This window comes from Physcomitrium patens, chromosome 13, assembly GCF_059467195.1.
Source record: "Physcomitrium patens ecotype Gransden chromosome 13, ASM5946719v1, whole genome shotgun sequence".
Taxonomy (NCBI): Eukaryota; Viridiplantae; Streptophyta; class Bryopsida; order Funariales; family Funariaceae; genus Physcomitrium; species Physcomitrium patens.
In genome coordinates, this window is record NC_143422.1 from 14,178,274 (window position 1) to 14,194,493 (window position 16,220).

At 36.1% G+C, this 16,220-nt stretch overlaps 2 protein-coding genes and 1 non-coding gene across 15 annotated transcripts; 1 reads left to right on the forward strand and 2 right to left on the reverse strand.

Annotated features, from left to right (window-relative positions):
* Positions 1 to 4,402: 4,402 nt before the first annotated feature.
* On the reverse strand, positions 4,403 to 4,475 carry TRNAK-CUU (transfer RNA lysine (anticodon CUU)). Its single transcript has one exon. It is a non-coding gene; the product is annotated as a tRNA-Lys (tRNA).
* A 214-nt stretch (positions 4,476 to 4,689) lies between these two features.
* Positions 4,690 to 8,885, reverse strand: LOC112290709 (uncharacterized). 12 transcript variants are annotated; one of them, XR_016506129.1, is made up of 7 exons: positions 8,294 to 8,885; positions 8,026 to 8,138; positions 7,556 to 7,725; positions 7,150 to 7,348; positions 5,973 to 6,916; positions 5,348 to 5,474; positions 4,690 to 5,146 (listed from the first exon to the last, which is right to left on the reverse strand). XR_016506129.1 is itself a non-coding variant. In XM_090255398.1 (5 exons), exons 1-5 carry the CDS (start codon positions 8,337 to 8,339, stop codon positions 6,110 to 6,112), a joined length of 1,335 nt encoding a protein of 444 aa, XP_090111524.1. In that variant the 5' UTR covers positions 8,340 to 8,885; the 3' UTR covers positions 5,838 to 6,109. The 12 variants fall into 12 exon arrangements, 4 of the variants coding, with proteins under 4 accessions (XP_090111524.1, XP_024393086.1, XP_090111526.1 ...); XR_016506128.1 differs by having other exon boundaries at positions 5,348 to 5,496; XR_016506127.1 differs by having other exon boundaries at positions 5,973 to 6,922.
* Positions 8,886 to 9,774: 889 nt separating this feature from the next.
* Positions 9,775 to 13,123, forward strand: LOC112290874 (protein S-acyltransferase 11). 2 transcript variants are annotated; one of them, XM_024537682.3, is made up of 6 exons: positions 9,818 to 9,945; positions 10,060 to 10,379; positions 10,831 to 11,071; positions 11,224 to 11,522; positions 11,658 to 12,088; positions 12,422 to 13,123. In XM_024537682.3, the coding sequence occupies exons 2-6, from the start codon at positions 10,362 to 10,364 to the stop codon at positions 12,552 to 12,554; spliced, it is 1,122 nt and encodes a 373-aa protein (XP_024393450.1). In that variant the 5' UTR covers positions 9,818 to 9,945; positions 10,060 to 10,361; the 3' UTR covers positions 12,555 to 13,123. The 2 variants fall into 2 exon arrangements, with proteins under 2 accessions (XP_024393449.1, XP_024393450.1); XM_024537681.3 differs by having other exon boundaries at positions 9,775 to 10,379.
* Positions 13,124 to 16,220: the final 3,097 nt, after the last annotated feature.

Genomic DNA, 16,220 nt, shown 5'->3' on the forward strand with positions numbered 1-16,220 from the left:
AAGGTTCCAACAAGCCCAACACGTGACTCCTCCGTTGGATATCATTCGGGCTATAAAACTGTTATCAACCTGATTTGATTGACGAATCCTCGAAACTTGGAACGTATTCCATCAAACTTATCTGGAAGGCTAACTCAAGGCTCTTTATGTTGTAGAACTAGTGGTTCTTGTCGAACCTGAGATAAAGTTGTTTCTCCAAGTGCCGAAATTTGAGGCTGGTGTAGTTTAGATTGTGCTATCCCAGATACTCCATCATTATGAAGCCTTGCCACCACTCCTTCAATCTCTGCAGTTCTCTGTGATAACGTAGCGAGGGCATTCATAATAGCATCTAACTTAGACTCCAAACTTTCTGTCATACTAATGTCTTGACCTCCAGCCATTCTAAAAGAAGGACAAAAATGACCCTATAAGAGGCAATATTGGTTTATAGGAGGGTAATCCACAACCTATAAAATGCCTTAAGAATTTCAAGAAGAGGGGTAATCCACTTTCTCCAAGAAGAATAAGACTCCAATATTGTAACAGAAAAAGTATCAGTTTAGAGGAGGGTAATCCGCAACCTCTAAAAAATGCTAGTATACCTTCAAGTAGAGGGGTAATCCACACTCTACTAAGAAAGAACTAGCTCTGATATCTCAAGTTAGTGTTGTCTCGACAAACTGTCACGGACACATAATACAGACTTGAAATCTAACAAGAAATTCAAGAAGAAGTGGCAGAACTAGATTAAACAGATGAGTACAAGAACAACACCAGAAAGGTGAGCTAGAACTCCAAGAGATGTGTTGTCGAGACTGAAGAACTCTTCAGCCTCGATCCTTATATATACTCCTACTTAGGAAGCTTCTCGAGCTACTTCTATTAACTAGGAAGCTTCTAAAAGGTTCCAGAGGCTTCCTTTCTAGAAGGTTCTAGAAACTTCTCGAGCTACTTCTATTAACTAGGAAGCTTCTAGAAAGTTCCAGGGGATTCCTTTCTAGAAGCTTCTAGAAACTTCTCTTCTAGAAGGTTCCAGAGACTTCCTTTCTAGAAGCTTCTAGAAACTTCTCTCTAAAAGGTTCCAGAGGCTTCTCTTCTAGAAGGTTCCAGAAGCTTGTTTTCTAAAAGGTTCTAGAAACTTCTCTCTAGAAAGTTCTAAGGAATATGTCCCTAACAATTAACTATTAATCTTCCTATCTTCTATTATTGGCTTCACAATTATATTCCATAACATCCAATTAATATTAGAAGCTTGTAAGATCTTCAAATATTTCTAAAATTCTTCATAATGGTCTTCTAAGATAATAAATTTATTTTTATTATAATTTTAAAATATATATTATATTTTTCTCAAAGATTCTAAATAAATTCTAAAAATATATGTAATATTTGTATAATGATATTATTATTTCAAAGCTATGAGGTATGAGATATGGCTTTTTAGATATTAAGTATTTAGGTATCTGCCTAAATACCTAAAAAGACATGAGGTTCTTTCATATGTTATTTCTACCTACTAATATTTATAGGTTTTAAATGAATAATACATGTAGATAGAAGGCTAATATAGACATTAGTTTCAATAATTAAATACTTACTTTATAATTTAAAAAATATTACATTAATTAAGATAATTGCCTCTAAGACTTATTAAAACTTTATATTTATAAAAAAAATTAATAAAAATCTTTTAACTTATTAAAATATTTTAATTTTTATTAAATAATCAATTAATTGAATGGACTTTTTAATTTTAATATTTTATATTAAAACAGCTTTAAATCATATTTTTAACATTTCCACCAATTAATATCCATTGATGCTATTCACAATCTTTTTTTAAAAAATAATGATAAAATCAAATGTCTAAGTATTCAAGTGTTTGGATTAACCAATCATAAGGATTTTGGATATTGTATCTAATATTGATGAGGTTGAATCAAAAAGTAGTAATTTAGAATATTATTTCTTAACATTGGATTGTATGTGTATATATGATTTAAGATATTACAAGATAAGCAAGAAAGTTAAAAAGGAAGTATAAAAGAGGAAGCTTCATTCAACTATGCTCATAGATCATCATAAGAACAAATGTTGTGTCATTTCTGTGTGTTTTGGCTTCTTACTAAGGTATTTAAGAGAAGTATTTTATGGTATGCTTTGACTATAATTGTCTCTATGAGTTCATTATAAAGCTCTTCCATTATGGTCTAGTTCTATGTAGGTCATTCTAATAAAAGTACAATTGTAGCAGTGTTGACCTTACTTTGAGTTGTACGGCTAATGTATTAAAAACCAATAACATTTCCAAGATAGAAGAGCAATAACAAAGTAGATTATTCTTCATAGCAAATTGTATCCAAGAGAATAGCAAGCTTTGAATTTTTACGTAAATAATTAAAATAGATATGATAGTTTAAAGACTTACATAATACGTTAGATGAGTCAAATATCTCCCAACTTACCATGGGCCTTGTTGGTCAAAGTCTTCCTATTGTCTAGATCCTGTTGGTTTAAAACTATTGTTAAGTTAATGGAATCAGACAACAAATGTCGAACATAATCCGAGGTTCTCCAAACCATGAACGGATTCACCTCCGATGGCGTATTCTGCCTGTATTGGGCACTCGTACAAATCCTATCGAGGCTCTGGAGAGTAACTAGCAGCGTTCACATCAAGGGCTCAGAGGGTAGTCAACTCACATAGCAATTAACGATATTCAATTCACAACATTCAGCTCGTGCAACGCATGGTTTCAATGCTGATCTAACGAGCACATCCGCCGTACCAGCTCGAATGAGCCCGCTCACGTTGCTACAGTAGATGTCGATACACCTGCCGTCATTGTTTCTGCTTTTTGACCAGCATACTCTCATCCCTAGTGTGAGCCCAGTTCTTACTTTGTGTTGTTTTACTTTCCTCGCCTTTCCTTGGCTTGCTCTCTGTTTTCCTTCTGGAACCTTCGTCCTCACCACGTTTGGAACTTCGCCCAGTTTCGAATCCTTCTCCACAAATCAAAACTGGAACTCATAATTTACGATTTGCTGTTGCAGCCATGCGGGGTACGCTCCTCGTCGTCTGCTTCGCCCTCGAAGCCCATATTTTCATGGTGGGCATGAGGGAGAGCCGTTCCAAAAAATGCATTGTTTCGTGCATTATTTTGTTTAGGTTGTACTAGAAATAATTTATGCGAAGATGTTTTGTGAAATAAAAAGAAAAAAAGACGAACTTTTCTGATTTGGAATTAAATATCCATACTATATATTTAGTTCATAAATAATATTGAGAAGACAAGATGAGATACACATAGTAAAATCATTAAAATTTTATAGTAGAGACTTTAAAAAGTTTATGTAGTTGTAGAAAAAACTTATATTTTTGTATATATTCAATGCTCTATAATTTTCAGTCATATACTTAAATCTAAAAGTGAACAAAGATAATATGTGTTTTCATGCCAAAAAAACAATGCTAAAAGTAATTAAGAAGAAAAACTTTTATTTTTTAAAATTAATTAAATTTCTCAAAAAAAATTGAATTTAAATTATTCCTACACTTATAGTACTTCCGAATATGATTTTTATTTACTGTTTTAGTTTTTGAATTGACCAGAACCAATAAAGTTAAATTCTAATTTCATAAAAGAGATTGTTCAAGTATATTTGGACGTGTAATAGAAAAAAAGTTTTTACTTAGTGAAATAGATTTATTTTTATTATTGCGTTTAGATGATAAAATACTCATAAAAAAATTAAAAAATTAAAAAAATGGCCATAAATAAATTTTAGGACTCAAAAATCTACTCTTAAATTCTGTAATGACTAACTTTGAGTCTTGCTGTGAATCATCCCTTCCAAAAAATAACTTTGTAGTTTTGATTTCATTGGTCCTCATTACAAACCCAACACCATTACACCAATTATAGTCTAAAAGATAACAAAAGAAAAAACACCCATCCAACCATCTATCCATACATTCATTCATTCCTTCCATCCGTACATCCATCATCATTTCTTCCTTTCATTGTTTCTTTCAATTGTTGATTGATTCGTCCATCGAATATCCAAAGTTGTCCTGTTGTGGACCATCTACTTAATAATAATGATATTTATAAAGTAATGTATCAATGGAAATCAAATCGAATGAAGGGCGATAACAATGCAGCGTTTTCTACTTAATCGTCAAACAAGCATAAATCAACACAGTCCACTTTTTTTCGCAGGAGGCGACTGTTTTCTCTTTTGGTATGAAGCTTTGTCAACTAGCAATATATCGTTGAAAACGACTCGTGGCGGGGTTTGAGCACGTCCAGGCTGCAACGTCCTTCACTGTGGCAGGCTTGTCCCCAATCGGAGTGTCGAAAACAGAAAGCGGGGAGTGCAACAAAAATCCGAGAGTCTATTTAAAAGGAGATTTTAGCGCCACCCCAGGGGCTCGAACCCTGGACCACAAGGTTAAGAGCCTTGCGCTCTGCCAACTGAGCTAGGACGGCTGCAAATCACTAACGTCCCCGCAAACACGATGTCAAGCCCGCTGCTATCGGATAAAAACCTACGCCACCCCAATTTATACTCTTGTTTCCCCACTAAATATCGGAAGGGTGACGATACCGAACTAGTTTGCAAGAAGTAGATCTATTTCACAAATTGGTTGACCTTCACACTTGGAACTCGTGTCCTGGCTCTGCTGGCTTGGATCATGTATCATGAGGGTGAAAAAAAATCAAAACCTGATTCTGTATATGATTGATTTGTTGGATGTTTTGAAACCTGTCAATGATTGTGTACTGACAGCAATAATTTCTAACAAATCCCCAGCTTTCACGTGACCTATACTTCATTAATTACAATCCTGTGTGTTCTGAGAATCACAGGCCTGGTACTAAGTATGTTTCAAGCGACACGCTGACCACACAAGAGACATGAGAACCCACGGCAACTTGAGACACTGACTGTAGGAGTTAGCGAAGACTGCATATTCCGTCTGAGGCTAGACCTAGTCACAAAGAAAACTCTTTTTTCTTCAATCGCGGAATGCAACTAACACGGCATACATCTAGAACTCTAAATTGTATCAAGCATTTCTAAAATGAACATTTCCCTTGCCGTGACAGATGCACGGCGAGTGCACTGGGCTGCGAATGTCTGAGCTTTCCATATTCAGCTGCAGCAATGCCAAATTACGAACACAATAAGACTAACGAAAGCAAAGACAGAAAAGTGAGATCGTGCAAAAACACACATTATATTCAAAACAATATAACTAGGTCGACATTTTCGGTAGCGACAATAAGTTGAAAATATTACGTACAGGAATTACAAAGTACTTGCTTAAGAACAAAAATTTAATGAACAAGTTACACACCGACATAGCTAGTGATCATCAATCACTGCTATCTGCAGTCAGCTGACAAGAGCTCCAGCATCTCCACGACGTCATTGCATCTATACATGCATTCTCCATACTCTTGGACGCGATCGTGTTGCAGCCCCTTTATCAGTTAAGTATGACATCTGTATAAGTATGCAAGTCAATACAGGCAAAACTCACAAGGAAACTATTGTTAGACAAAACTCAGCAGGCACTCCAAAATCCATCAGGTCAATCTTACGGGAATTCATCGTCAAAATCTCTTTCAAACTTTCTAGGTAGACTTTCTCTACATTGACTCTCTCATCATTACAATCGCAATAGAGATTGGATATGACATCTTGACAAGCACAAATTAGTACACATGGTTGTTGTCTAAAATCACAAGCACAAAAATTTCAACCATGAACCTTTATGACGATAACCTCTATATCAGCTTAAAATCCACGAATCTAGAGACAATGCAGAAGTATGGATGAAAGAATAGTCAAAAAAAGGATCAGGCCTGTAATATGTTTTATCATCCTCCATCCTACCTTCCATTTGTTGCCATCCACAACGTCTAAAATCCATAGCGATGTAACCTCAAAGCAAAAAATTCAGTCAGATCGGTATATACCAGTCCGGCTGCACAACGTGTTCACCGTTTGATGATGGCTGAGTTCCTTCCGCAATTATAACATTGCCAACTATTTGCCCAATACTTTAAAACCACAGGATGTCCTAGCTATATTACGCTCTGCATTAGATGGCCAGTTAAGACCGTGAAGGAGCTTCTTCCTCTTTAGAATCCTCTAACCATGCTTCAAGTTTAGCTGCCTGTTCTGCTTGTAATTTTGCATAACCCTCAACTACCTCAGGTTCTTCCAAATCCAACTCTGGATGTTCAGGCTCTTCATCTTGCTCATGATCCCCTTGTGTCGGCAAGTTTTGAAGATCAAACTGGTCCGCCCGCCCATCACTTTCAGTCCCTTCTCTCCGACTAAGGTTTCGAAGGGCAGTACTTGGAAGCCTTAACCAATCAGCCAACTTGGTTTGACTCTCGGTTATGCCAGGAAGCCGTTGCTCCTCATGTTCACGAGCCAGTTCGGTGTCATTACTATTAATTGGAGCGTCTAATCTTGTGGCCGAGGTTACTCCAGTATCAGCTGTTTCCAGCGATGGTTTGCCTGGTTTTTCGTGCGCAGATTCTCGCAAATTTACAGCAGAAAAGCTTCGAACCAAGGATGGTTTACGAGAGGAATCTGACGTACTGCCAGAACGAATACCCCCCGCACCGACTATGTGACCAGCTTTTTGAATTGCAGACTCCAGAACATTCCAATACGGGATATTCGGTATGTAACCACCATGAGAACCCGGAGTAGAAGCACTATATACTGGAAGATTTGGTACAACGCTGACATTTGTGTCAATGCCCTGTTTAACAATATCTCTGTCCTTAGCTTCCAAAGTACTAGGCATAGACATCGTCACACTGCTGGCCCTCTGATAAGCTGAGTTGAATAAACTGCTTACATAACCCGAGGTCTCTGCTTGAGTCGAAGGCAAATTTCCGTTATCCTGCCACTTCCAAAAAGTCAACTATTAAATAGAACAAGCATAGAAAAAAGCAGCGTCCTTTACACTAGGAAAGGGGAACGAAGTGTACTCTCAGTACATTGGAATCCGTTAACAGGTAATTTTCTTATATCTAAGATCTGGTGCCGCTAGGAGAGTGAAGCACTGCGAAGGAGAAAAGATAGCAATAAAGGATCTGAGGGCAAATAGAATCCAAATAAACGGTGAAGCTTTACTTGAGAAGATGATAACCGAGATGAGCCAAAAGGGAATTCTTTCACTGAATTTAACACTGAGGATGATTCTCTTGAACCTTCCAGGATAGCGCCCTCCAAGGGTATTCCGTGTTTAGTCTCTTGCTGCAACCCCGAGAACGGCAAAGCACCATGATGGGTAGCAGACCTAGGCAGGTGTGCGATAGGGCGTCGACTGCTCCTTTGTGAATCAAGACATGACATTATATACTATGAGTATTGCATACATATGTGGTGTACGATATACAATTACATTCGCTACGAATAACCATGCGAAGATTCAGAATCAGAAAGCAAAATGAATAGCGAACAAGGGCGAGAAACTGAAGTAGCACACCAATAACAAAAACTAATTGGACACACAAAGAGATTGACTTTGCGTGCTCACTTTACAGGGTGGTGAAGAGTTGGCAGGAGTTGAAGACTAGCATTAAGTGTGGCAATCATTTTGCTGAACACAGGGGGCCCAACCTCTTTCATTGTTTTCACGGATGTGAGGGCATCTCTCACATCTTCTGTGTACAGCATAACCTCTTGTACTTCTTCTACAATTTGGCTCTGCTTGAAAAGCAAGCGACTGAACCGCTATTAATATCATGATCGTCTTTATCATGCACAATAACGAACAACTGCTTGCGCAGATAGGTAGATCTCTAAAAAGATTTATAAAAACAATAATTAAAAGAAAGGAAAAATAACAATCGAATCAAGCAGCTGACTATCACATAGATCTGATCACAAAGGCGGATAACTGTCGTGAGAAATAAGAATCATCATTAGAATCCTCCTTCAACTCCACGATTAATTTTGAGCACCCGCAAAGTTTGACCTAAAGTAGCGACAGAAAAGAGATTCAACCTTAAGCGCTAGTAAACCTGGAACAGCCTTGTGCACGTGCTGCTGCACGAAGTAAAGACCAACTGACGGCTCATTGGCGACGTCTTTCACCATGTCCGTTACCGAGTTATGGACTGGATTGGAGAAAAACAAACAAACAAATAAATAGATAAACAAAACGAAACAAATAAATAAAATCTCTAGTTACATTATCACATGATTTTGATTGATATTCCATCACAATCAACAACGATGGACGAAACAAAACATGCGATAGATTTATGCATACCGCCTTGAAGAATATCCCTAGGCGCAGAGGGCTGCATCTTCGCCATGCCAACCAGACAACGCAATAAATACCTCCCTCAATTCCCTTTCGACTTCGATAACCAGACCTTGCAAGGAGGCATGCATATCACTAGTACATCTGCAATTAAGCCATTAATCCTCAAAGTCAAGTGCGCAATGTGCAAAGTATTTCCACGACAGCCAATCCCTGGCGTCGGCAAACCAATCCAAATTTGAAATCGACTAATCCCTAAATTCCAGCACCGTTAACACTAACTCCTAAACGCTGAGTAATCCTTTGTTATCCTGTATCCGCTTCTTAGTAACAAGGGTCGACCACAAACCCTCATCGTAATGAACACCTCGTGGAGTCACATCTAAAATAAACGCGGCCACACTTTCAGATATCAAGCTCTGCGTCAAGCTCTCGGAAACACTACTATCAGCACACGCACACACGCACACACATGAACCAGAATATCGCTATGGTTGCTAAGAAAGCGTAGACAAGTTTGCTATTCAAGGGCACATTGGCAAACAACCATCGTCAAGTAATTCAGAAGTCTTCAAGTCCCTTGACGACGATGATCTTCACATGTTCAAAAATGTCTAAACATACCTATACCAGTTGTATCTACAGGATCGGTTGATGTGAAGAATGTTCACCTGAGCTGAAATTATATATCAAAGTAATCGTAAATCAAATAATCAACAACTTCAAATTGTTGCAAGAAACAAAATTTAATCATGTTTAGAAATTTTAAGTTTATAATTGTTATTTTAACCATGTCTCATAATCATGTTGTTTGAGTATTTTCTAAAAAAAGAGCATGGTGTGTAATAAAATTATATAAATTTAAGAACAAAAAGTATGCATCAAGGTTTTTAAGACTTGAAAAAATAAATAAATAAATAAAAATGTAAAGTAGTAAGCCAAGTCTTTTTTAATATTTTTTTCCTGATTTATTTTTATTCTAAATTCACTATTTTATTGAAATTTTAAAAATGTAAAAATGATAATAACATTTAAAATACATCATTAGTATTTTATCTTAGAAGTTACTTTTGGATTTTATTTATTTATTTATTTATTTATTTTTTCACAATTTCAAAAGTAATACACAGTAAGGAGTCTTTACACTCAAGGGGACAAGTGAAGAGGTTGTAACTTTATTTATTTATTTATTTATTGATTGATTGAAATTATAATCTTTGCTTGGCTGGTTTTATACTTAAGAAAATTAGCCCTAGGATCTTAAGAAAAGATTATAAAGGTGAATGACTTTTGTTTCTACATAACTTAAACAATGTTGTTGTCCGAGATTCATTTCATGACCTCTCTTCACTTAATAGTGTCTCCGAGAGTGAAGGCTTAAAATAAAACCACACAAAAAACCTTTGTTATATGATTTTTCAAAGTAGAGTTGTAGGTATGAAGACTCCTTTAACGAGATGAGTACCAATTGGAAGAGAGGAGTACCGTCTCCAACAGGGCCGATTGCAGTGGAGTCTACCGCTGGAGATACTCTTGAACAGTAGCTGCCTTGGCGAGCTTGTCGCCGGCACTGGCAATGGCGCAAGGGAGATGGCGTTCGAGGACCGAACGAGACGGAAAAATTGATTGCGATGAGCACCAGAACTTGATCGATGAAGGTGGGTTAGCTGCGGGCTAATAACTTCATTAGCATACGATTCTAGCTGTGAGATTTTTTAGTCTCTGGGTTGACTAGTTGGGAGATAAACCCTAGTGACTGGGAGTCTAAGCAGGCACGAGAAGAGAAGATGCGTTACATCGTGGGCGCTCGTTACAAATGTGAGGGCTAGGCGATCGGACTTTGCACATGGATTGAATCGCAAGTGGAAGAGTATTTGCAGGAGCGAACACGATTCTGTCGTTGGGTGTGGGAGTTCAATGGGTTCTTGGTCGCGGCCTTGTGCTGCGATTTCGGATCTTCCGTTGCTGCTGGAAACATAGCGATTGAGCTGGGGTGTTGCGAGTATTGAGGGATTGAACCAGGAGATCCGGATGAAAGAAAGTTTTTGCATCGTGGTCAATTGGGAGGAACGCTATGGCTTCAAAACTTGAGGTCAGTTTTAAAGGATCGCCGTTGAAGTTGGATTTTTGGAATGGTAGAGGTGGGTGTTAGGGATGTTGATTTTTTACATCGTTGAGCGTTTCAAAGTGTCATGGATCGCTCCATGGGCGCTCGCTCGATGATCGAGTACTGGTCTTGATTAATAGGATATTGCACAATTGGAAGTAACACTGGCACCTAAGCAGGATTCTGGATTTTCAGAGGTGGTTCGTAGGTGCCTCTGCATGATTTCGATATGTGCATTCAGTTGATTGTGGAGTAAAATGAATTTTTTCTTGGGTGGTGACGTGCAGCTGCCATCCTAAATTTCTTAACTAAAACTCTTAGCGGGTCGAAACATACATCATCTAAAAAACTGCTCTAAAAAACAGGTGGTTCCGTTCAAATTTTGTACTCAAGGGCGTTGCAAATGTGATTAATCTCGTTGTGTATGCGTGCACAGGTGCGTGTTGAGGGACGGGATTCTGACAGTAATGGTTACGAGACGATATGTTGGGGCTGCAAGCTGCAATTAACACTGCCGTGTTATTCTCCCATATTCAAGTGTGGATACTGCGGTGCGGTTACTGTCCACGAGACATTTCCTAAGCCTCGGTCACGTTGGAGTCTTCCACCAGGATGCATCTCTCTCTTGGACCATTTCTTGGTCACTTTTGTCTTCCTCCTCGTGCTCCTCATCATTGGTGAGGTTGCAGACTTCTCCACCCTCCTCTAGTGATAGTCTTTCATACCAGAAGCATTGGTGTAGTTACTAAATCCTTTCACATCCAAGCTGGAAATGACTTCCAGCATTCTAGGGAATTTGTACTAATGCGACGTGTGTGTCTGGACGCAGGTGGGGGTGTATGGACTACCTTTCCTATTTTGTTCCCAAGTGTTTCAGTTGGTTTCTTTTTTCATTCGACCATCACTGCCCTTCTTGCATTTTACACACTTTTCAACTACATGTTGGCGGCCTTCATTCCAGCAGGGCCTCCGCCTCCAGTTGAATGGGGCCAGGTCGAAGTGGTCGATCGAGGTCGATTAGAGAATTACAGGTTTTGTGATCATTGTCAGAAACCCAAGCATCCTGCTGCTCATCACTGTCGCACTTGCAGAGCGTGCGTCATGGAAATGGATCATCACTGCCCTTTTGTATGCCAGTATTTTCTAACCATCTCATCCTTCTTTTATGGGCGATGTTAATGGACTACGTAACCTGCAGAAATTATATAATTCAAATAACTGCAAACCCGAACTCTTAACCTCGTTTGTTTGTGCGTTTTACAGATTGGAAATTGCGTGGGTGCAAACAATCATAGATACTTTATTCTCTTTCTTGTGCTCACAATGGTCAGCTGCCTTTATGTACTTGCTATGGCTGTTTACACATACAGTCACTCAACCATGTCTTTGACAAAGACTCTGCATGAGCCATCTGAACCTGGAGCGTTAGGCTCCAGGTTGGATCATCTGGTCAATATGTGGAGTTCCTTACTCCTAGACAATGAAATGGAAGTTACCATCCGGTATGTCGGGTTGCTGTACTTATGTATAATAAGCCTTGCACTGCTTGTTGCAGTTGGCCTCTTGCTCTATCAGCAGTTGGCGCTTATATACCAAGGTCAGACTTACCTAGACTCCCTCTCTGCTGCGAATGACGGCAATCCTGGATCAGGGAAGGAAGGCTGGGCAAATCTTCAGCGATTCTTTGGTCAAAGGTATTCTTGACCTCTACTTTTCTTGTGAATCAATCCCAAGAAATTCATGCTGGATGAGTCTCTAATGTTGGCTCATGTTTGACCATAAACAGGGAATCGTCCAGTACAGAGCTTTAGGTTCAAACACGGTTCAAGTTTTTGCTGCTTTATTAAGAGCAGACTAGGCTTACAATGTAATTTTTGCACGATAGCCTTATGTGATGTCACAAAGATGATCAACTAGAGAACCTCTTGTTCTTAGTCTGCATAGTTGTATTCTTACACAAGCATTTCCGTTTGTTTCACAACCACAGAGAAAGCACTAAGTGTGTATTACGATATTTTGAACTGCAGACGTGGACGCTCTCCTTACCTGGGATCGTTCCGTTGGAACAAGTTAAAACATACAGCCTGGAAGCTCACGTCGGTGGCTTTTCTCGTGGCGATTTTCGTGACATGCCGGAATGTGCAGACTCTCGGGGCATAAACGGTGAAAGGATATTGTTGTGGTACCTCTCAAACTTCAAAAGCCGATCAGTACTCGGCTCCACTAGCAATGGAATATGAGCTGGTATTGCATCACTTCAATATTCTCAAACCTTCTGCGCACTTCGCCTCTAAGGGTTCCTGGAGGAGGCATCGAATAGAACACACGGTCAGTGTACCCACAAGAGTGAATCCGAATTAGTCACGTCGGAGAAGCTACTCATTGAGAATTACACACCTTGACAGGTTCGAGAATTCCTACAGTAATGCTCAATAGCATCGCTCAAGACGATATCAACTTCTTGTGAAAAGGTCAAGAATCTTCTTGTAATGTGCACTTGACAGTAGAAAAGTCCGAAATCTAGCCACGAAAGAATCTTACATGCATTGAGCTCCAGATCCCTACGAACCGTAAATTTTTTATGTGCATTGGGTGGTATAGTGTTCAGAGAATTGGCTTTATTCGCTTGCCACAAAAGCTGTGGGAAGCTCTACATTGTCTAAATTATCATGTACCCAATTCTGGATTGCCTATTGGAATTGTGATCAGAAACAGCTTTCTTGGTCGTAGTCGCTGCTTGATCATGTGATGGTTTCATGTTAAGCTCTAGTGCTGAGTCTCGTACTTTTAATCCAACCTACTAATCTGAGTAGATGTCTTCTAAAAGAAGTAAGCTGTTCGAGAGACTAGCAAATTGAAGTTTATTGTCTAAACTTCAACATATGAGTATTTTGTGAGCTAATCGAGTGTGGAAGAATCTGTATAAAAACGTAGATAGCTCAGCATAAGAATTGATGTCATTCATGTTCACAATGTGGTGATAAACAAGGATGAAATCAAAGTTAACCAGAGATGTTGTTCATCTATATTTCTAAAATCTTCCTGGCTAATGTGAAACGTTACATGCATCTATCAGGAAGTAGTTTTAGGCAATCATACATGTAATGGATTTGGTATTTGGTAGTAAACAAGTCTCTATTTAGATTTTTTTCTTCCTTTTTATTTTTATCTGTTTTCTGATTACTTCCTTATTTGATAGTTTGATATCCAGACGTAGATTTCAATATCAGAATTGTGTATCTTTTTTAAAAAAAATGCATACATATATTTAGTATATATTTCATCAAATGTAATGAGGTTTGAAAGTTAATGATTACAACATTATAATACATGTATGCATGATAATTTTTTTTTAAACATTTATTCTGTAAATGTTATTTTAAAGAATCCTTTTTGAAAATAATCCACTAGTATTCGTATTTTGTATTTTATATTAGAATTTGGATGATTTTAAAATAAGAGCCATAGACATATATGGTACATTCTTTGTAATATTACAAAAAAAATCTTAATCAAGATGGAACAAAATTTTAAATATAAAGCATACAATCCATCCACCACTTAAAAATTGTACTACAATTTCAAAGAAGCAATATACAAAATAATTTTTCCATCACTTAAGAACTTCATTTTTGTTATATTGTACACAAATATTTTTCTACTTCTTGATGGTTCTTCTAAAAAATATAACTTTTTAAGATTGTTATCTAGTGAAGTAAAGATATCCAAATATATAGTGCATTATTTATCATTCAACTTTGGCACATATTTGTCTATTATTTGTTTAAATCATCACAATCTTATTTTTAAATGATCTATAAATATTTTATTTATAGCATTTTCATTCCAATTCCTTTTCTACAAAAAAATCAATAAAAAAATAATACTTTGATTGATTTTTAAAGAATTTCATCAAGCAAAAATAATATATAATCTAATATCTCTCTTTTTATTGGCCTCTAAATTCTATAATTGTGAATCAATTAGTAATCCACATCATCACAAAAACTTTCTTTAAACTTGTCACATAGCCTTTGTGAATGTACATATCAACATTGAAAAAGAATAATAAGAAACAATGTTCTTAACTACTTCTTCTTTTTCATTATAAAGGCTTCTTCTAAGTAATGATTCCACTCTTTGTTATCCTCTAAAAATCCCATTTTAAACATATACTTTTAAAATTTGGTTGCAATATTTTATTTATAGTATACAAATCTTCAAATGAAGGTAATTTATGTACTATTTTTAGAAGAAGCAAATAATAGAATCTTCTTTCTTGATATTTGTATTATCAAGAAATCTCCATAAATTCACACATTTCAAAAAATGCCATCAAAGTTTTTTTTTTTTTTTTTTTTTTTTTTTTTTTTTTTTTTTCTTTATGGACTAAGACTTTTGGTGGTATATCATTTGGATAAAGAATTACTTGATGCATTCCAAAAAGATGTAATGCCAATTAAATCTCATTTAGAATTTTTGAATACATTTTTATTTCAAATAAACACTATGATGCCTTTAGAGTTCTAATATATCCTACATTAATATGTTACTTGAATTCATCCTCTTTTTTTCCAATTTTTATTGTTGCACAATTATGCCTTTTATAAATATACTTAAAAAGATATTTTACAATACAAATTAAAGTACAAATATTAATGTTGATATAATAATACTTTTTGTTAAGAATAGAATTGCATACAATAATATCACAATTATTTAATATATGATTGCCAACATTGAAAATTCTTCCATCATTCTTTCTATAATATTGGAGATACCAATCACCATCCATTGATATTACTTCATGATATTCTTTTGAATATCTCTCTTAACATATTCCATTCTTTATGCATGGAACTTGCATATTTTGAGATCGACATGGACTATAAACTATGCAAGAGTTCATTATTTTAAATAAAATTAGATTTTTATTTATTTATTTATTTATTTTCTTCTTAAAAATTTTATACAAACAATCCTATTAATATTGATGAAATATTTTATTTTGTTGTTTTTTCAAAAAAAAAAAAAAATGTATGTGCAAAAGACCTCACTTTGAAATTCAATAGTATGCACTCTTAAAAATGGTTGTTTTAAATTATAATTTAATAAATATCTTCAATCAATGGACAATACTTGAATTCAAATTTTTTTGATAACAAATCAAGACAATCCTTCGACCATTGTCTTAGAAAGAATGTACTTGAGATCTCTGGCCATTGCAAATTTATAATCATTGTACCAAATATATGTTAAAGTTAAAAGTAACAAATGGCTATAAAATCTTAGAAAATCTTAAATAGATTTTTTGTACTTTTAATATAAGACAACAAAAGACTTATCTTTTACCTTAGATTTTCCATGTCAATTTTTTGGTTTTGCACATCTTTGCCAATCCTTGATATACATCTATATGTAACCTATTTTAATTCATATTAAAGCATCTCAATTGATTTTGCTATGTTGTTGTTCAAATATCCATAATAAATTCTTATAGTAATTTTTTTTCTCATAAGATAGTTGATTATTTATTATATTTTAGAAATAATTGATATGAATAAAACTCTATTTTTAGTAATATATGCAATCAATGTATTTTCACTCCCATCTTCATTAGCATTTATATTTTTGTGTTTCATTTGGCCATGCCATCCAAATTCTTTGCATCAAAAAAAAATAACATAGTAGACTAGCAATTATGTAGGATGTCCGTGAACTAATTGCAATGCACCTCCTTTCTATTAAATAACTATATTTCTCATTCCCTCTACCTTTGTTTCATTATCTAACATAATGATTGCAACCTTATTAGAAGTTAGAAGT